This window comes from Mobula birostris, chromosome 4 (genome assembly GCF_030028105.1).
Source record: "Mobula birostris isolate sMobBir1 chromosome 4, sMobBir1.hap1, whole genome shotgun sequence".
NCBI classification, from domain to species: domain Eukaryota; kingdom Metazoa; phylum Chordata; class Chondrichthyes; order Myliobatiformes; family Myliobatidae; genus Mobula; species Mobula birostris.
Genome location: NC_092373.1, coordinates 210,575,396 through 210,597,175, shown reverse-complemented (window position 1 = coordinate 210,597,175; position 21,780 = coordinate 210,575,396). Strand labels below are relative to the sequence as shown.

General features: G+C 45.1%; 1 protein-coding gene and 1 pseudogene across 1 annotated transcript; one reads left to right on the top strand and one right to left on the bottom strand.

Moving 5' to 3' along the window:
- Positions 1-12,257, bottom strand: part of LOC140197114 (uncharacterized) — a 45,464-nt pseudogene extending 33,207 nt beyond the window's left edge.
- A 4-nt stretch (positions 12,258-12,261) lies between these two features.
- Positions 12,262-20,079, top strand: LOC140196931 (uncharacterized). Its single transcript, XM_072256876.1, has 2 exons — positions 12,262-12,296; positions 18,542-20,079. The coding sequence occupies exon 2, from the start codon at positions 18,948-18,950 to the stop codon at positions 20,067-20,069; it is 1,122 nt and encodes a 373-aa protein (XP_072112977.1). The 5' UTR covers positions 12,262-12,296; positions 18,542-18,947; the 3' UTR covers positions 20,070-20,079.
- The last annotated feature ends 1,701 nt before the right edge of the window (positions 20,080-21,780 follow it).

Genomic DNA, 21,780 nt, shown 5'->3' with positions numbered 1-21,780 from the left:
CCTCCATACTCCCCGATCCCCATAGCCACAAGGGCCATATCTAACTCTCTCTTAAATATAGCCAATGAACTGGCCTCAACTGTTTCCTGTGGCAGAGAATTCCACAGATTCACCACTCTCTGTGTGAAGAAGTTTTTCCTAATCTCGGTCCTAAAAGGCTTCCCCTTTATCCTCAAACTGTGACCCCTCGTTCTGGACTTCCCCAACATTGGGAACAATGTTCCTGCATCTAGCTTGTCCAATCCCTTTAGGATTTTATACGTTTCAATCAGATCCCCCCTCAATCTTCTAAATTCCAACGAGTACAAGCCCAGTTCATCCAGTCTTTCTTCATATGAAAGTCCTGCCATCCCAGGAACCAATCTGGTGAACCTTCTTTGTACTCCCTCCATGGCAAGGATGTCTTTCCTCAGATTAGGAGACCAAAACTGCATACAATACTCCAGGTGTTGTCTCACCAAGGCCTTGTACAACTGCAGTAGTACCTCCCTGCTCCTGTACTCGAATCCTCTTCCTATAAATGCCAGCATACCATTAGCCTTTTTCACCGCCTGCTGTACCTGCATGCACACTTTCAATGACTGGTGTATAATGACACCCAAGTCTCGTTGCACCTCCCCTTTTCCTAATTGGCCACCATTCAGATAATAATCTCTTTTCCTATTTTTGCCACCAAAGTGGATAACTTCACATTTATCCACATTAAATTGCATCTGCCATGAATTTGCCCACTCACCCAACCTATCCAAGTCACTCTGCATCCTCTTAGCATCCTCCTCACAGCTAACACTGCCACCCAGCTTCGTGTCATCCGCAAACTTGGAGATGCTGCATTTAATTCCCTCATCCAAGTCATTAATATATATTGTAAACAACTGGGGTCCCAGCACTGAGCCTTGCGGTACCCCACTAGTCACCGCCTGCCATTCTGAAGAGGTCCCGTTTATTCCCACTCTTTGCTTCCTGTCTGCTAACCAATTCTCTATCCACATCAATACCTTATCCCCAATACCGTGTGCTTTAAGTTTGCACACTAATCTCCTGTGTGGGACCTTGTCAAAAGCCTTTTGAAAATCCAAATATACCACATCCACTGGTTCTCCCCTATCCACTCTACTAGTTACATCCTCAAAAAATTCTATGACATTCGTCAGACATGATTTTCCTTTCACAAATCCATGCTGACTTTGTCCGATGATTTCCCCGCTTTCCAAATGTGCTATTATCACATCTTTGATAGCTGACTCCAGCAGTTTCCCCACCACCGACGTTAGGCTAACTGGTCTATAATTCCCCGGTTTCTCTCTCCCTCCTTTTTTTAAAAACTGGGGTTACATTAGCCACCCTCCAATCCTCAGGAACTAGTCCAGAATCTAACGAGTTTTGAAAAATTATCACTAATGCATCCACTATTTCTTGGGCTACTTCCTTAAGCACTCTAGGATACAGACCATCTGGCCCTGAGGATTTATCTGCCTTCAATCCCTTCAATTTACCTAACACCACTTCCCTACTAACATGTATTTCGCTCAGTTCCTCCATCTCACTGGACCCTCTGTCCCCTACTATTTCTGGAAGATTATTTATGTCCTCCTTAGTGAAGACAGAACCAAAGTAATTATTCAATTGGTCTGCCATGTCCTTGCTCCCCATAATCAATTCACCTGTTTCTGTCTGTAGGGGACCTACATTTGTCTTTACCAGTCTTTTCTTTTTTACATATCTATAAAAGCTTTTACAGTCAGTAAATATTTCTCTTTGGTATTCACCATTGAGAGGGAACCTGATGATGGTGAGCACAATATGAGTGAGTTTGATGTTCTGGAGCATGTTGATATTAACATAGACATAGACATAGAATAGTACAGCACAGTACAGGCCCTTCGGCCCACAATGTTGTGCCGACCCTCAAACCCTGCCTCCTCTATAAGCCCCCACCTTCGATTCCTCCATATACCTCTCTAGCAGTCTCTTAAACTTCACTAGTGTATCTGCCTCCACCACTGACTCAGGCAGTGTATTCCATGCACCATCCACTCTCTGAGTAAAAAATCTTCCTCTAATATCCCGTTGAACTTCCCACCCCTTACTTTAAAGCCATGTCCTCTTGTATTGAGCAGTGGTGCCCCGGGGAAGAGGCGTTGGCTATCCACTCTATCTATTCTTCTTATTATCTTGTACACCTCTATCATGTCTCCTCTCATCCTCCTTCTCTCCAAAGCGTAAAGGCCTAGCTCCCTTAATCTCTGAGCATAATGCATACTTTCTAAACCAGGCAGCATCCTGGTAAATCTCCTCCGTACCTTTTTCAATTCTTCCACATCTTTCCTATAGTGAGGTGACCAGAAATGCACACAGTGCTCCAAGTGTGGCCTAACCAGAGTTTTACAGAGCTGCATCATTACATCGCGACTCTTAAACTCTATCCCTCGACTTATGAAAGCTATCACCCCATAAGCTTTCTTAACTACCCTATACACCTGTGAGGCAACTTTCAGGGATCTGTGGACATGTACCCCAAGATTCCTCTGCTCCTCCACACTACCAAGTATCCTGCCATTTACTTTGTACTCTGCCTTGGAGTTTGTCCTTCCAAAGTGTACCACCTCACACTTCTCCGGGTTGAACTCCATCTGCCACTTCTGCATCCTATCGATGTCTCTCTGCAATCTTTGACAATCCTCTACACTATCTACAACACCACCAACCTTTGTGTCGTCTGCAAACTTGTCAACCCACCCTTCTACCCCGACATCCAGGTCGTTAATAAAAATCACGAAAAGTAGAGGTCCCAGAACAGATCCTTGTGGGACACCACTAGTCACAATCCTCCAATCTGAATGTACTCCCTCCACCACCACCCTCTGCCTTCTGCAGGCAAGCCAATTCTGAATCCACCTGACCAAACTTCCCTGGATCCCATGCCTTTTAACTTTCTGAATAAGCCTACCGTGTGGAACCTTGTCAAATGCCTTACTAAAATCCATATAGATGACATCCACTGCACTACCCTCATCTATATGCCTGGTCACCTCCTCAAAGAACTCTATCAGGCTTGTTAGACACGACCTGGCCTTCACAAAGCCATGTTGACTGTCGCTGATCAGACCATGATTCTCTAAACGCCTAGAGATCCTAGCTCTAAGAATCTTTTCCAACAGCATTCCCACCACAGACGTAAGGCTCACTGGTCTATAATTACCTGGACTATCCCTACTACCTTTATTGAACAAGGCAACAACATTTGCCTCCCTGCAATCCTCCGGTACCATTCCCGTGGACAACGAGGACATAAGAGAGAGGAGGTGTTTGAGTTGTTAAATTACATTAGGACGGATAAGTCCCCGGGGCCTGACGGAATATTCCCCAGGCTGCTCCACGAGGTGAGAGAAGAGATCGCTGAGCCTCTGGCCAGAATCTTCATGTACTCGTTGTCCACGGGAATGGTACCGGAGGATTGGAGGGATGCGAATGTTGTCCCCTTGTTCAAAAAAGGTAGTAGGGAGTGTCCGGGTAATTATAGACCAGTGAGCCTTACTTCTGTGGTGGGCAAGCTGTTAGAAAAGATTCTTAGAGATAGAATCTCTGGGTATTTAGAGAATCATAGCCTGATCAGGGTCAGTAAGCATAGCTTTGTGAAGGGCAGATAGTGTTTAGCAAGCCTGATAGAGTTCTTTGAGGAGGTGACCAAGCATATAGATGAGGGTAGTGCAGTGGATGTGATCTATATGGAGTTTAGTTAGGCATATGACAGGGTTCCACACGGTAGGCTTATTCAGAAAGTCAGGAGGCATGGGATCCAGGGAAGTTTGGCCAAATAGATTCAGAATTGCCTTGCCTGCAGAAGGCAGAGAGTCGTGGTGCAGGGAGTACATTCAGATTGGAGGATTGTGCCTAGTGGTGTCCCACAAGGATCTGTTCTGGGACCTCTACCTTTCTTGATTTTTATTAACGCCCTGGATGTGGGGGTAGAAGGATGGGTTGGCAAGTTTGCAGATGACACAAAGGTTGGTGGTGGTGTAGATAGTGTAGAGGATTGTCAAAGATTGCAGAGAGACATTGATAGGATGCAGAAGTGGGCGGAGAAGTGCCAGATGGAGTTCAACCCGGAGAAGAGTGGGGTGGTAAACTTTGGAAGGACAAACTCCAAGGCAGAGTACAAAGTAAATGGCAGGATATTTGGTACTGTGGAGGAGCAGAGGGATCTGGGGGTACATGTCCACAGATCCCTGAAAGTTGCCTCACAGGTGAATAGGGTAGTTAAGAAAGCTTATGGGGTGTTAGCTTTCATAAGTCGAGGGACAGAGTTGAAGAGTCGCGATGTAATGATGCAGCTCTATAAAACTGTGTTTAGACCACACTTGGAGTACTGTGTCCAGTTCTGGACGCCTCACTATTGGAAGGATGTGAAAGCATTGCAAAAGGTACAGAGGAGATTTACCAGGATGCTGCCTGGTTTAGAGAGTATGCATCATGATCACAGATCAAGGGAGCTAGGGCTTTAGTCTTTGGAGAGAAGGAGGATGAGAGGAGACATGATAGAGGTGTACAAGATAATAAGAGGAATAGATAGAGTGGATAGCCAGCACCTCTTCCCCAGGGCACCACTGCTCAATACAAGAGGACATGGCTTTAAGGTAAGGGGTGGAAATTTCAATGGGGATATTAGAGGAAGGTCTTTTACTCAGAGAGTGGTTGGTGCGTGGAATGCACTGCCTGAGTCAGTGGTGGATGCACTAGTGAAGTTTAAGAGACTACTTGACAGGTATATGGAGGAATTTAAGGTGGGGGCTTTTATGGGAGGCAGGGTTTGAGGGTCGGCACAACATTGTGGGCCGAAGCGCCTGTACTGTGCTGTACTATTCTATGTTCTATGTTCTATGTTCTATCAACGTACGCTGCACTCCCTCAATAGCAAGAATGTCCTTCCTCAAATTTGGAGACCAAATCTGCACGCAGTACTCCAGGTGTGGTCTCACCAGGGCCTGTTCAGCTGCAGAAGGACCTCTTTGCTCTTATACTCAACTCCCCTTGTATGAAGGCCAGCATGCCATTAGTTTTCTTCACTGCCTGCTATACTTGCATGCTTGTTTTCAGTGACTGATGTACACCTAGATCTCGTTGTACTTCTCCTTTTCCTAACTTGACTCCATTTAGATAATAATCTGCCTTCCTGTTCTTACCACCAACGTGGATAACCTCACATTTAACTACATTAAACTGCATCTGCCATGCATCTGCCACTCACCCAGCCTGTCCAAGTCACCCTGCATTCTCATAACATCCTCCTCACATATCACACTGCCACCCAGCTTTGTTCCATCGGCAAATTTGCTAATGTTACTTTTAATTCCCTCATCTAAATCATTAATATATATTGTAAACATATATTTAAACATAAATTTGTTGAGATTGTACCTGGAACATGGTGCAAAATCCCGCTCCCCACACTAACACGGGTTATATGGACCAAAGAACAAACTGCAGGAGGAACTCGGGGGGGTCGGGCAGCATCTGTGGAGGGAAATGGACTGTCAACTTTTTGGGCCAAGACCCTCCCTCTGGACCGAGAGTGAACGGGAAATAGTCAGAGAAAAGTGGTGAGGGGTGGGGTGGGGCAAGAGCTGGGGAGTGAGAGGTGGATCCGGGTGAATGGGGAGGTGGGAAGGTGTAAATAGTGACGGGGGTGAGAGGTGAGTGGATGGGGCAACACGGGGCTGCAGAAGATGGAAATTAATTCCATGGAGGATTAACAAAGAGGTTAGAGAGTATCTATTATAGAGAGTGCAATGAAGATTCACCTGACTGATTCCTGGAATGGTGGGGTCATCATATGAAGAAAAGATCAATTGCGATAACCCTTTCATTTGGAGAATGGAGGACTGAGAGGTGAACACATTGAAATGCATAATATCATTACCGGTTGAACCAGGGATCCCAGTCTCTGAAAAAAGGGGTGGACTGTCCGGGACTGAGATGAGGGGAAATGTCTCCACTCCGAGGGTGGTGAATGTTTGTAAATCCCCACCACAGAGGGCAGTGCAGACTCAGTGATCGTCCTCACATAGAACAGAGATCGGCAGATGTGTGCAGACCTAAGGGATCGAGGAAATGAGGATCGAGCAGGAACATATAGCTGAGATGGGAGTGCAGTCGCCATCTTGTTGATGGTTAGAGGGGCTGAATGGCCACAGATAGAAAAGAGCAGAGAGATCGAATAGACCTGAGAGGTAATCTCAATACACAGAGGTAGTGAATACCTGGAATGAGCTGTTCAGTGTATGCATTGATTGGTTATCTACCTCGGGTTCAGTATTCTCACCGTGTTTGGAAATTCCCTCTCACTGCCGTGTGTCTGTGAGCAGCTGGAAATTAAAGAAACACTCAAGATGGTGGAGACCTGAAATCAGATCAGAAATTGTTTGAAGCTATTCTGACACAGGGTGTTGGAGCTGAAACATTAACTTTGTTCCTCTCCACAGATATTCTTTATCTGCTGAGTGTTTCTTGTATTTGCAGTTTTTTAGAACATTTCGTTGGAATGATTTAAGTCTCCTGGGAAATGGACTTGTGTAGGACACACAATGTAAGTCATTCTCTTACAGCACAGAAACAGGACTTTCAGCCCATCTAGTCTGTGCCATTTTCTGCCTGGAACCATCCACGTGCACCCAGACTAGAGATGTCAATACCTCCCTCATCCATGTACCCACACAAACTTCTCTTCAAAGCTGCAATTGAACCTGTATCACCTCCTGAGTGAAGTAAAAATCAGAGCGAACAGGGTTGTCGGAACAGATCGGTTCGGAAGACTCCTGGGTACCGGCTTCCAGAGAGAATACGCTCACTCTACCACCACCCTCTGCCTTCTCTGTCAGGTCATTTCGGTGTCCACAAAGCCAAGTTCCCTTGGATCTAAATTCCTGCCAACGTGACCTGGCCTAATTTGGGGAACGTTATCAAAATTCTTACTCAAATCCAGTTGGTGCTTCTGAATGAATTTCAATAAATACTCCCGAATACCTGAAGTGAAGTGAACAGAGAAGAGATAAGCGCAGAATATGTGAAAAAGACTGAAAAAATGAAGTTCCATTGGGACAAAGAGATTGAAATTTCTGTGTGTATCTGTGTGTGTGTGTGTGTGTGTGTGTGTGTGTGTGTGTGTGTGTGTTATCCTCTGAACGTGTGTATTTTGTGAGGGACAAATGAACAGAAAAGTAAATGGAAGATAGAAAAAACAGATAGATGGAGAGAAGCACAGACAGACAGAGATATTTCCTCATCGCAGGAAAACTTATTGCTGTAATATGAGAGAATTAAAGAGGTCGGTGTGGACAGAAACGCCGGCGTGGACATCATAGACCTCACTACACACATCGATGCTATGAAACCCCATGGACAAGGTGAAGCTAACTGCCTGCTTGCATGAGCAGAGTATGTTGATTGCGGATTGTCATTGTGTGGTAGGTAAGGACAAAAGGAACTCTATCGCTATTGCGGCGGCAGGAAGATTAGGTAAGCGCGGCTGGGCTGTATGCATTTTAGAAGGGATGCTACAAACAAACATACCACTACCTCCTATACCCATCACTCCGCAGGGATCTCTCCCTCCGTGATTCCCTTTTTCATCTGTCCCTCACCACTGATCTTCCTCCCGGCACCTTTCCCTGCAAGTGGCCAAAGTACGACAGCTGTCCATTCAGCTCCTTCCTCACCACTAGTCAGGGCCCCAAGTGGCCCCAGTCATTTCTCCCAGGGGAGGCACCACTTCAGCTGCGAGACTGCTATGGTCGTCTATTGTGTCTCGTGTTGCCCATGCGGTCTTCTCTACATTGGGGAGACCCGTAATGAATTGGGGATGATTTCATAGAGCACCACCGCTCCATCCGCTCCATCCGTGACAAGCGCAGCTTTCCAGCGTCCAAACATTTTGATTCTGATTGTCATTCCCACGTTGGCTCCATTGATTCCTCTTCTGCCACGGCGAGACTGCCCTCAAAATGCAAGAGCAGCAACTTACTTTCCGTCGAGTTTGCCTCCAACCTGATGTCATGAATGTCAGTAAAAAAAAACCTCCCTCACCCCTCCCTTTTTCTTCCATTCACCACTCTGGCCCCATGCCTATTCTCACCCGCCTATCACCTCACACGGTGTCTCGACCTGTTTCCGTTTTCCCTGTACTCCACTGTCCCCTCCTACTAGATTGCTTCCTCTCCAGCCCCTTACCTTTCATACACACCTCACTTCATCTATCACTTTTCCCCTCCCCACGGCATTGTATTCTGGCGTCTTCCCCTTAACTTTCCAGAAATGAAGAAGGTCTCGGCACGATACGTCTACTGTTCAACCATTTTCATAAATGCTGCCCGACCTGCTGAGTTCCTCTAACATTTTGTGTGTGTTTCTTTGGGTTTTGAGCATCTGCAGAAATCCATCCGTTTAAGATATCGAAATGTACATACTTTTTGAAAATTTAAAATGGATGGAGACATACAGACGAGTGAATCCATAAGACGATAAGACCATCAGATATAGGAGCAGAAGTAGGCCATTCGTCCCATCAAGTCTGCTCCGCCATTCAATCATGGGCAGATCTTTCCAATGATTTAATATTATTTCCTGTACACAGGGCCACACCACTTCCTTTACCTACTAATCTATCCTTCTGATACACCTTATATCCTTGTAAGTTCAGCTCCCAATGACAGCCATTCTTTAGCCAAGTTTCACAAATGACCACAATGTCATATTTGCCAAACTGTAGCTGAATTTCAAGATCGCCTATTTTATTCCTTATGTTACGTGCATTCAAATACAACACTCTCTGTCTAGTATTTGTTGCTTTTTGTTTTAATTACACCACGACTCTATTGCCCTGGAACTCATGCCATTGGCTTCGATTAAGCTTTGTCTCCTGCCTGTTCTTTCTATAATCTCTGTTGCACGCTGTCTTTGATTTATTTCTGTTTTCCCCTTCCTCAGCCCAATCACTCCGGTTCCCATCACCCTGCTAAATTCGTTTAAATTCTCACTAACAGCTTTATTAAATGTTCCCGCTAGGATATTGGACACCTTTGGGTTCAGGTATAACCCATCCTTTTTGTACCGGTCATACCTCCCCTGGAAGAGGCCCCAATAATCCAGGAATCTGAACCCCCGCCCCCTACACAAGTCTCTCAGCCACACATTAATACGCCTGATCATATCTATTCCTTCATCGCTAGCACGTGGCGCAGGCAGCAACCCTGAGATAACTACCCCAGAGGTCTACAGGGGTCTGTGTTGGCAACGTTTCTGTTTACGTTCTATGTCAGTGCATCGGATGACAGTATTGATGGCCCTTTGGCCAAATTAATGCACGTAGTGGAATATTGAAAGGCCTGGATAGAGAGGTCGTGGAGGGCTATGGGATCTGGTTATCACAATGCCATAAATACAACTTAAGTATACAAACGATTGGCTTGCTCCACAGCTTGAAATTCTAATTTGGAGAAGGGCGCTTTATTAACAAAATCCTCACAGCCCACAGTGACTGTGAACTGATCCCAGCAATGGAACGCGCCACTGCAGCCCCACCGTGCACTCTGAACTGATTGCAAAGCTACGAAATTGCATGTGAATAGCCTCCCCTCCCCCAACTCCATCCAGCCACACACTACCGGCAGTTTATCGATGTCCAACGAAAAAGCCTAATAACCTACTTCTGAGGGTCAATACCATTGCCGGTTCTGAGTTTACCGCCGTCAAATGCCAGGAGGGACATAATAAGCAGAAAGTCTCTAGTCGCAGCCGTGTAGATAAACTGTGATCTTAGTGGGTGTGTGGCGCATGTTCAGAATGCGAAGGAGACAGACAAACAAACTGAGCCAAGTCACAGACTGATGAAGGGGAGGAAGGATCCATTTTGATACAGAGAGGGAAGCAGAGAGTTTGATATTGTGCCTGATGCCGGAACTGTAGCCAGTTAGAAGATGAAGTCTTGTTCCTCCAAATAGTTTTGAGCTGTGACAGTGTTTTTATCAGAAGGCACCATGGAAACTAAAATTGTCTGAGTTGAAATGTTGTCCTTCACCCACTGACATGCTTGTAATCCTTTAACGGTGTAGAAGATGCAAAGGATTTGAGTATGGGGCTCTCAAACACAACAGCACCTTAGTTCTGCTGTATCTGTCAGTTCACCAGCGCTTGAATGCCGCCGATCCTTGAATGTGGAGGCAGAGATGCTGGAGAGGACAGCGCCCCACTCGCTACAAGGAGAGCCCGAACACGTGTCCATGTCCGTGATCTGACTGGATACATTGCCATGGTGTTGATAGCAGTGAGATGTAATTCACTGGCTCTCATTTTGGAACGGATTCAGTCGGCCATCGCAGATACACCAATAGCTTCGCACTGGGAAGCGGCCGTTCACCTGCTCTGTGTGTGCGAAGAGACTCATTCAGTTAACCCACCTAGTGATGCTCCGGTGAGTTCACAATAAATAGAGGCCACATTTCTGTTCGAAGTGAGCAAGGAGTTTTACTCAATCATCCCCGCTGCGGCAACACCAGCAACTTCACATCAGGGAGGAAGTTCAAATCAGCTCTGTGTTAAATGTTTAACCATCACGGTGACTGAAGACAGCTGCAGGCTCATGAGGGACTGTTACTGTTAGACTCTGCAGTTCTTGTGGCTGCTCATCGCACCCAGGACTGATCCCTAGTCACTGAGCATTGGAGGAGGCTGTTCTGCTGATGTTAGCCTAAAACTACACTGGTGTTTAATATTGTGAATCTGTGGAAGATAAATCAGTTCTATATCAAATCCCGTGTTTCAGGTACTTAATGTCTTTATCACACTTACAATGTATACTAGACAGGCCACTCAGTCCATCTACCCCTGCCCATGTTTCTGTTCCGTATCAGTAGTTTAAAACCTATCCCTGCCGTTCTCCTCTCACTCTCCCTGTGATGACAGGTTGGAACTAGTCACCACCCCGTCGGAGAAAAGATTTAAATACTTCCCTTGAATTTCATAGAATCATATTAATCTACAACACATTACAGGCCCTTCGGCCACAACGTTGTGCCAATCATGTAACCTACACTAGAAACTGCCTAGAATTACCCTACCGCATAGCCCTCTATTTTTCTGGGCTCCGTGTATCAATCTAAGAATCTCTCAAGATACCTTATTTATATTGGCCTCCACCACTGTCACCGGCAGTGCATTCCGCACACCCACCACTCTTTGTGTAAAAAACTTACCTCTGACATCTCCCTTGCAACTACATCTAAGCACTTTAAAAACACACCCCTCGTGTTAGCCATTTCCGTCCGGGAAGAAGCGTCTGGCTCTCCACACGATCAATGTCTCTCATCATCTTATACACCTGATGAATTTCCTGAATGATTTTCTCCAGTCTGAATAAGACGATGAGCTCACTGTGATTTTGACTTTCCCCAGGGCTCCGGACTAAAGTGGTTAAACTCCTTCCCTGCACTTTTTAACGTTTTGGGTCATTTTCACCAATTTCAAAGGACTGTGCCTCAGACAGCTGGGTTGTTGCAATGCGCCTCCAAAGTCTGACAGCAGACTAGCAAGTGAATCTTCGATGGAGCAGAGTCAGAACCCAGAGTTGCCAGCATCAATCAGGGCTTCGGGGCTCCAGAAAAAAAAAATGGGACTTACAGCTTAGGAGGAGGAAGAAGAAGAGAAATCAGACCACCAGGATGTGGCTACAAATGAAAGATCAAAAACATTTGGAAACTGGTTGATCGAAAAAAAATGGTGGTTAATTTCAGCAAAATACTGGCGGAAGTCAACAGATCAGGCAGCAAATGTGAAGAGGAATAAGTAGACAACATTTAGGACGAGCCCCTTCAGCATGTACTCCTCCGCTGAGCTGCTTCCTGAACTGCAGAGTTCCTCCAGCATTTTGTGTGTGTGTCCACATTTCCAGCAACAGCAGAATCTCGTGTTTTATATCTGCATCCTGTGTTATATATCTGCTTAAGAAGGTTCTACTTTGGCACTAGACACGTGGAAAGTTTGCTGATATTAAGTGTATTCTTATGGGAGCTGCTTTCTGCGTTAAAAGAGCTGCTGAGTTTGCGACACAGAAAAAAACTGAGGTGTGGACACAGAACCTGTGCTTGCAGAAACTTTTAATGGCACCGTGATTACCCAGAGAGCTCTGCCTGACAATCTTCGCTGTCGCCGAAGCTCCGATCAAATGCGCATGCGTCAGACTTCGGCTGGTCCCGAATATCGCGCATGCGCGCAGTACTCTAAAGGCCTCGAGGGAAGCACCACAGGTAAGAGCAGATTTAAACACCGACTTCGGGACAATTACTGTGCGCTTCGGACACCGTGACCCGCAATCCCGGGTCAATCCTGTTCTCTTCCCTCTCTCTCAGCCTCGGGGAGCTTCCGGCTGATGAGGGAATGGGAACCGATGGATCTCTCAGACAGAGCTGAGCTCCAGCTGTCTAAATGCAAGGATTGGGAACTCGGAGAAAGGGAACAAAGTCTTTTACATCAGCTGTTGAGAAAATCACCTTTGTTCCACTTCCAATCACAAACAAGAGAAAATCTACAGATTTTGGAAATCCAAGCAACACACACAAAATGCCGGAGGAACTCAGCATTAGTACTCTTTTTCATAGATGCTGCCTGGCCTGCTGAGTTCCTCTAGCATTTTGTGTGTGTTGCTTGTTCTACCTCCACTTGTTCTGGACCTTTCTACCCGTGAGGACATGTTTTGACCCATTCTCTCTGGGTACATAGTGATATCAAACACCTTTGGCCTGGGCAACAAGTAACTTTCACGTCACAAACGTGCCAGACTCCAGTGAGACAGACTACTGCCCTTCCCTTCATATTCATTGGCATTGCCATCAATGAGTTCACCACCGTCAGTCACCTGGGGGAGGGTTCAGGGGAAATGTTTATGTCCAATACAGAAACTGGTGTTACCTGTGTGTATTGTGGTGATGCAAAAGTTGCTGGAGAATTTGCAAGTGGGAGGAAGTGGCGTGATACTTGGAAATATGACGATTTAAAGCATCATTTAGCAAGTAAATCACATGTGGACAATGTGCAAAAGCTCTGGCGAGAAAATCCTGCATTATCCGCTATAGGCCTGCTACATAGGTTGTGTGAGACTGCAGATGAACTCGATCAAACCCAGAGGAGATCAAAGTTCTTATTGACAGTGATTTGCTAGCTGTTAAAATGAATACCTCTCCATATAAAATTCAGTGTGCACATGTTGTTGTCACTGGGTCAAAATTGCACAGCACAATATTTCTGTGCATACTGGTCATTGTGGGAAGGTGGGGAGACCTCCACTGTCCCTGTTTTGAGAGTGTAGAGTTTGTATGTGCTTGCCAAAATAAAAGTTGAATGGTAACTGGTACAGGGAGCCTTGGTTTTCAGGAGATACTGAGGCCCCGGATATTTTGTTCCTCTAAATACCTCAGACTGGTGGGTGTGACAAAGACTTATTAATGACTACAATAATTCCACGCCCTGACATCACCCGACTTTGTTCAGTTGTCTTCTGTTGGCTTTTGAAAACTTCCCAATAATTTCCTCTATGGTTTGCCCTCTCTTTGGCTTTTATGTTGGCTTTGGCTTTTCATTTCAGCCATGGTTGTGTCCTGCCTTTCCAATGCTTCCACTTATTTATCTATCACTCACCTCCCGAATTCCTTCCAGAAACTCCAGCCAATGTTGTTCCATTGTCACTCCTCCCAGTTTTCCCTTCCAAACAAGTTTGGCCAGCTTCTCTGTCATAGAAACGTCGAGAAGCTCAGTACAGAAACAGGCTATTTGGCCCATCTATCAATGCTGAAAAAACATTTAAGCTATCTAATACAACTACATGCACCGGGACCATTACCCCCCATACCCCTACCATCCAGGCCCCCATCCAAGCTTCTTTTAAATGGTGAAACCGAGCTCACAGTCACCACTTGTGCTGGCATCTCATTCCACACTCTCACGACCATTTCAGTAAAGAGCTTTTCCAAATGTTCCCGTTAAATTTTCACCTTCCCCACTTACCCGTGATCTCTGGTAGTCATCCCACCCAACCTCAGTGGAAAAAGCTGCTTGCATTTACCCTATCTATACCCTTATAATTTTGTATACTTCTAACAAATCCTCAAAGCAATGTATAATTTCCTTGTTTGTGTTTTGAGCCTTTTTTGGTGTATAAGATGATGAGGAGCATTGATCATGTGGATATCCAGAGGTTTTCTACCTGGGCTGAGATGGCTAACATGAGGAGGCATAGTTTTAAGGTGCTTGGAGATAGATACCGAGGGGATGTCAGGGGTAAGGTTTTTACACAGAGAGTGGAGGGTGCGTGGAATACACTGCCGGCTATTTGTGTGAGAGTGTTTCACTTACTGTGGGGCCAGGAACCCCTGCAGCTCAGTGGGAACAGTGAATAATACCAATGGAGAGATCAAACTGAGCCAGGTCACAGATTGGAGACGGCAGAAATGCCCCGTTCTTATAGAGACAGGACGAGCATCAGAGAATTTGATGATCATTCCAGACACCAGCAGTGTGCCCAGTTAGAAGATGATTTCTCTCTCCAACTTAGTGGACTCGTCTAGGGAGGCTATTTGGGTGGAATTGAGGGGTGTGATTGGCAGCTAAGGATTCCGGAATTTCATTGCTTCAGGTGTGATAGAATAGGAGGGCCAAGAGGGGAGGTGTTGCATTGCTAGTCAGAGAAAATATAACAGTGATGCTCTGGCAGGATAGATTAGTGGACTCGTCTAGAAAGGCTGTTTGGGTGGAACTGAGGAATAGGAAAGATGTAGTGACGCTTATAGGGATGTATTATAGACCACCTAATGGGACCGAGAACTGGAGGAGCAAATTTGTAAGGAGATAGCAGACATTTGTAGTAAGCACAAGGTTGTGATTGTGGGAGATTTTAATTTTCCATTCATAGACTGGGAAGCCCATTCTGTAAAAGGGCTGGAGGTGTGGAGTTTGTCAAATGTGTGCAAGATAGTTTTTTGCAGCAATACATAGAGGTACCAACTAGAGAAGGACAAGATCTCCTTCTAGGGAATGAGATGGGGCAGGTGACGGAGGTATATGTTGGGGAGCACTTCGGGTCCAGTGATCAGAATACCATTAGTTTCAATATAATTATGGAGAAGGATAGGACTGGACCCAGGGTTGAGATTTTTGATTGGAGAAAGGATAACTTTGAGGAGGTGAGATAGGATTTGGAAGGAGTGGATTGGGACAATTTGTTTTATGGGAAGGATGTAATAGAGAAATGGAGGTCATTTTAAGCTGAAGTTTTGAGGGTACAGGATCTTTATGTTCCTGTTAGGTTGAAAGGAAAGGTTAAAAGTTTGAGAGAGCCATGGTTTTCAAGGGGTATAGGAAACTTGGTTTGGAAAAAGAGAGGGATCTACAATAAATATAGGCAGCTTGGAGTTAATGAGATGCTCGAGGAATATAAAGAATGTAAAAAGAATCTTAAGAAAGAAGTTAGAAAAGCTAAAAGAAGATACGAGGCCGCTTTGGCAAGTACGGTGAAAATAAATCCAAAGGGTTTCTACAGTTATATTAATAGCAAAAGGATAGTGAGGAATAAAATTGGTCCCTTAGAGAATCAGAGTGGACGGCTATGTGTGGAGCCAAAAGAGATGGGGGAGATTTTGAACAATTTCTTTTCTTCGGTATTCACTAAGGAGAAGGATATTGAATTGTGTAAGGTAAGGGAAACAGGTAGGGTAGTTATGGAAAGTATGATGATTAAAGAAGAGGAATACTGGTGCTGTTAAGGAATATAAAAGTGGATAAGTCTCCGGGTCCAGACAAGATATTCCCTAGGACATTGAGGGAGGTTAGTGTGGAAATAGCAGGGGCTCTGACAGAAATATTTCAAATGTCATTAGAAACGGGAATGGTGCCAGAGGATTGGCGTATTGCTCATGTTGTTCCTTTTTTTAAAAAGGGTTCTAAGAGTAAACCTAGCAATTATCGGCCTGTGAGTTTGACATCAGTGGTGGGTAAATTGATGGAAAGTATTCTTACAGATGGTATATATAATTATCTGGATAGACAGGGTCTGATTAGGAACAGTCAACATGGATTTGTGTGTGGAAGGTCATGTTTGACAAATCTTATTGAATTTTTTGATGAGGTTACGAGGAAAGTTGACGAGGGTAAAGCGGTGGGTGTTTTCTATATGGACTTCAGTAAGGCCTTTGACAAGGTTCCACATGGAAAGATTAGTTAGAAAGGTTCAATCGTTAGGCATTAATATCGAAGTAGTAAAATGGATTCAGCAGTGGCTGGATGGGAGACGCCAGAGAGTAGTGGTGGATAACTGTGTGGCAGATTGGAGGACGGTGTGTAGCGGTGTGCCTCAGGGATATGTACTGGGTCCAGTGTTGTTTGTCATATATATTAATGATCTGGATGATCGGGTGGTAAATTGGATTAGTAAGTATGCAGATGATACTAAGATAGGTGGCGTTGTGGATAATGAAGTAGTTTTCAAAGCTTGCAGAGAGATTTAGGCCAGTTAGAAGAGTGGGCTGAAAGATGGCAGATGGAGTTTAATGCTGAAAAATGTGAGATGCTGCATTTTGGTAAGACTAATCAAAATAGGACTTACATGGTAAATGGTAGGGCATTGAAGAATGCTATAGAACAGAGGGATCTAGGACTAATGGTGCATAGTTCCCTGAAGGTGGAATCTCATGTGGATAGGGTGGTGAAGAAAGCTTTTGGTATGCTGGCCTTTATTAATCAGAGCATTGAGTATAAAGTTAGGATGTAATGTTGAAATTATATAAGGCATTGGTAAGGCCAAATTTGGAGTATTATGTACAGTTATGGAGTATTATGGAGTATTATGTGACTAGTGGTGTGCCACAGGGATCAGTGCTGGGTTCATTGTTATTTGTCATCTATATCAATGATCTGGATGATAATATGGTAAATTGGGTCAGCAAATTTGCTGATGATACAAAGATTGGAGGTGTAGTAGACAGTGAGGAAGGTTTTCAGACCCTGCAGAGGGACTTGGACCAGCTGGGAAAATGGGCTGATAAATGGCAGATGGAGTTTAATACAGACAAGTGTGAGGTATTGCACATTGGAAGGACAAACCAAGGTAGAACATACAGAGTTAATGGTAAGGCACTGAGGAGTGCAGTAGAACAGAGGGATCTGGGAATACAGATACAAAATTCCCTAAAAGTGGCGTCACAGGTAGATAGGGTCGTAAAGAGAGCTTTCGGTACATTGGCCTTTATTAATCAAAGTATTGAGTATAAGAGCTGGAATGTTATGATGAGGTTGTATAAGGCATTGGTGAGGCCGAATCTGGAATATTGTGTTCAGTTTTGGTCACCAAATTATAGGAAGGATATAAATAAGGTTGAAAGAGTGCAGAGAAGGTTTACAAGGATGTTGCCGGGACTTGAGAAACTCAGTTACAGAGAAAGGTTGAATAGGTTAGGACTTTATTCCCTGGAGCATAGAAGAATGAGGGGAGATTTGATAGAGGTATATAAAATTATGATGGGTATAGATAGAGTGAATGCAAGTAGGCTTTTTCCACTGAGGCAAGGGGAGAAAAAACCAGAGGACATGGGTTAAGGGTGAGGGGGAAAAAGTTTAAAGGGAACATTGGGGGGGCTTCTTCACACAGAGAGTGGTGGGAGTATGGAATGAGCTGCCAGACGAGCTGGTAAATGTGGGTTCTTTTTTAACATTGAAGAATAAATTGGACAGATACATGGATGGGAGGTGTATAGAGTGATATGGTCTGTGTGCAGGTCAGTGGGACTAGGCAGAAAATGGTTCGGCACAGCCAAGAAGGGCCAAAAGGCCTGTTTCTGTGCTGTAGTTTCTATGGTTCTGGTCACCGAATTATAGGAAAGCTGTCAATAAAATTGGGAGAGTACAGAGGAGATTTACTAAAATGTTGCCTGGGTTTCATCTCCTAAATTACAGAGAAAGGTGGAACAAGTTAGGTCTTTATTCTTTGGAGTGTAGAAGGTTGAGGGGGGACTTGATAGAGGTGTTTAAAATTATGAGGGGGATTGATAGAGTTGACGTGGATAGGCTTTTTCCATTGAGAGTGGGGAAGATTCAAACAAGAGGACACGAGTTGAGAGTTAAAGGGCAAAAGTTTAGGAGTAACATGAGGGGGAACTTCTTTACTCAGAGAATGGTAGCTGTGTGGAACGAGCTTCCAGCAGAAGTGGTTGAGGCAGGTTCGATGTTGTTGTTTAAAGTTAAATTGGATAGATATGTGGACAGGGAAGGAATGGAGGGTTATGGGCTGAGTGCAGGTCGGTGGGACTAGGTGCGAGTAAGAGTTTGGCACGGACTAGAAGGGCCGAGATGGCCTGTTTCCGTGCTGTAATTGTTATATGTTATATGGTTAACTTGGGTTGAACTTCACTGTAACATTGTGATGCCAGATCACACCTTGACAACTCAAGTGATCTCATCTGAAATGTTGTCCTACCCCCACTGATGGATTTTGTAAATCTTTTTACAGGTTAAAAATGACAAGGAATTTGTCTATGGGAATCTTGAACACAACACGCCAGTTTTGCTGTCTCTGTCCAGATATTTGAGAAGTGGAGCAAGGGAATCAGTCGATCATCCTCCTGCTCGGACTGTGGGGAAGGATTCACTCGATCATCTGACCGACTGGCATGCCTGTCATTTTACACAGGGAGACGCCCATTCATCTGCTCAGACAGTGGGAATGGATTCACTCAGTCATCTCAACTGAAGGTACATCAGCAAGTTCACACTGGACAAGGCCATTCACCTGTTCTGTGTGTGAGAAGGGAATCAGTCGGTCTTCCCACCTGTAGATACACCAGTCAGTTCACACTGGGCAGAGGCTGGTCATCTGCTGAATTTGTGGGGAAGGATTCACTGGGTCATCTGACCTAATGGCTCACCAGCAAGTTCACACCGGGGGGAGGCCATTCACCTGCTTGGACTGTGGGAAGGGATTCACTTGCTCATCTAAACTGAAGGTACATCAGCGAGTTCACACCGGGGAGAGACCGTTCACCTGCTCAGACTGCGGGAAGGGATTTACTCGGTCATCTGACCTACTGGCACACCAGACAGTTCACACTGGAGAGAGGCCATTCACCTGCTCAGACTGTGGGACGGGATTCACGCAGTCATCTAAACTGAAGGAACATCAGAGAGTTCACACTGGAGAGAGGCCGTTCACCTGCTCAGACTGTGGGAAGGGATTCACACGGTCATCTAAACTGAAGGAACATCAGAGAGTTCACACCGGGGAGCGGCCGTTCACCTGCTCAGACTGTGGGAAGAGATTCACTTGCTTATCTAAACTGAAAGTACATCAGCGAGTTCACACTGGAGAGAGGCCGTTCACCTGCTCAGACTGTGGGAAAGGATTCACTCGGTCATCCGACCTACTGGTACACCAGTCAGTTCACACGAAGGAGCAGCCGTTCACCTGCTCGGACTGTGGGAAGGGATTCACTTGCTCCTCTAAACTGAAGGTACATCAGCGAGTTCACACTGGGGAGAGGCCATTCACCTGCTCAGAGTGTGGGAAAGGTTTCACTCAGTCATCCCACCTACAAGCGCACTGGTCTGTTCACACTGGGGAGAGGCCGTTCACCTGCTCAGACTGTGGGAAGGGATTCACATCATCATCTCAACTGAAGATACATCAGCGAGTTCACACTGGGGAGAGGCCATTTACCTGCTTAGACTGTGGGAAAGGATTCACTCAGTCATTCCACCTAAAAGCACACCAGTCAGTTCACACTGGGGAGAGGCCATTCACCTGCTCAGTCTGTGGGAAAGGCTTCACTTTGTCATCTCAACTGAAGGTACATCAGCGAGTTCACACTGGGGAGAGGCCGTTCACCTGCTCAGACTGTGGGAAGGGATTCACTCGGTCATCTCTACTACAGAGACACCAGCGAATTCACACTGGGGAGAAGCCGTTCACCTGCTCAGTGTGTGGGAAGGGGTTCACTCAGTCCTCCCAACTACAGAGACACCAGCGAGTTCACACTGGGTAGAAGAGGCTGTTTGCCTGCTCAGACTTTGGGAATAGGTTCTCTCAGCCAAATCAACCAAGTATTCATCATTGAGTTCACACTGGGGAGATCACCTGCTATGAATGCGGGAAGCGATTTACTCAGTCATCAAACCTTATGTAACTCTGGCTCCGGCTAGCAGCTTAATATAGGGGGTGATAGTCCCCCAGCCCGGCCAAACTTAAGAAATCTCATTTGGGTGGATGCTGCATGATGTGTCCCCTGTTACAGATCAGTACCCTGAAATAGCAAACAGTACACAATATGTGATTAAATGATTGAGATTTAGAATTCCTACTTTGGCTATAGGGTTAGTAAGGAAAACAAAAATAAAAGAAAAAGGGCCTATTCTCTCCATTCACGTCTTCTCATCTCTCCCCAGAAAAAGACCACAAAAATCTCTCATCCAGGCTGACAAGAAAGAACACTTCTGTCATTGGATAGCCTCGCACTCCAAAACCCTGTTATCTCTAGCCATAATCTAAACATTGCTGCTACAGAGAAACCATTACCTCAGCAGTGAAACATTACAGAGAGCCATTACATGAGCAGTGAAACCTTATAGCATGTTACACTTACGACACACTACAAGTTTCATACTGGGGAGAAACTTGCAATAAGCTGCATGCTGGATATTTGTCCATCACCATTGCTGAATGCAATTTCGAGAGTGACTGTCGGTGCCGAACTCTGCAATTATTGCTGCTGCTCACCACACCCAGTTCTGCACCCTGGTCACTGGGCATGGGAGGAGTCTCTTCTGCTGCACATTCACCTTTAATGATACTGGAGTTTAATGTTATAGATCTGAGAGAAATACATCAGTTCTGTTTTAAACTCTGTCTCTGGTACTTAGTGAAATTATAATACAACTAGTATACAGTAGAGAGTCAACTCAGGCCGGTTGGACCCTGCCAGTGATTCTGTTCCATGACAGTCCTTTTAAATCCTCCCCTGTTGTTCATCTCTCGCTCTCCCTGTGATGATGGGTTCCAAACAGTCACCACTCTGTGGGTGAAGACGTTTCCCTTGAATTTTGTGCAGACTGAAGAAGTCGAGGTGGAGGGAGCCAGCAGCGGGGTGTGGCAACAAATGTCAGAATAGCAACATTTGGAAGCTGATTGACAGAGAAAATCTTTTGGTTGTCTGACTGATGACACAAACAATACCTGTGGTGAGGTGCTCCACTTGTCGAGGAATATGAGTGAGTTGGGAATGTTTTTATCTATTGAGGCAGTTGTTCCTGCTTGTTTATCCTGTAATATTATATCCAGATGGTTATTATGGATTGTTCTATCTGAACTAATGTATTGATTATCATATAATTTGTAAGATTTTGACTCTAAAGCTGCAGCAGGCTTGAATTTATGGTGCCTTTGTGAAGTGTTGGAGGGCATTCATGAGTTTGTATTTTAAAGCAATATTTTGTTGAATGACATTTGCCATTTGATTGTACCTCTGTAAGTAATCAGATTGAGTTAAACTGCTGCAGGATCCTGGAATGTGTTGGACTGTGTCTGGTTTGTCTTGCATTTTCACCTTTAATGAGACTGGAATTTAATATTCCTGATCTGAGACAAATAAATCATGTCTATTTTAAACTCTGTCTCTGGTACTTAGTGAATTTATAACACAACTAGTGGACAGTGCAGAGTCAACTCAGCCCGGCTGGACCCTGCCAGTGATTCTGTAC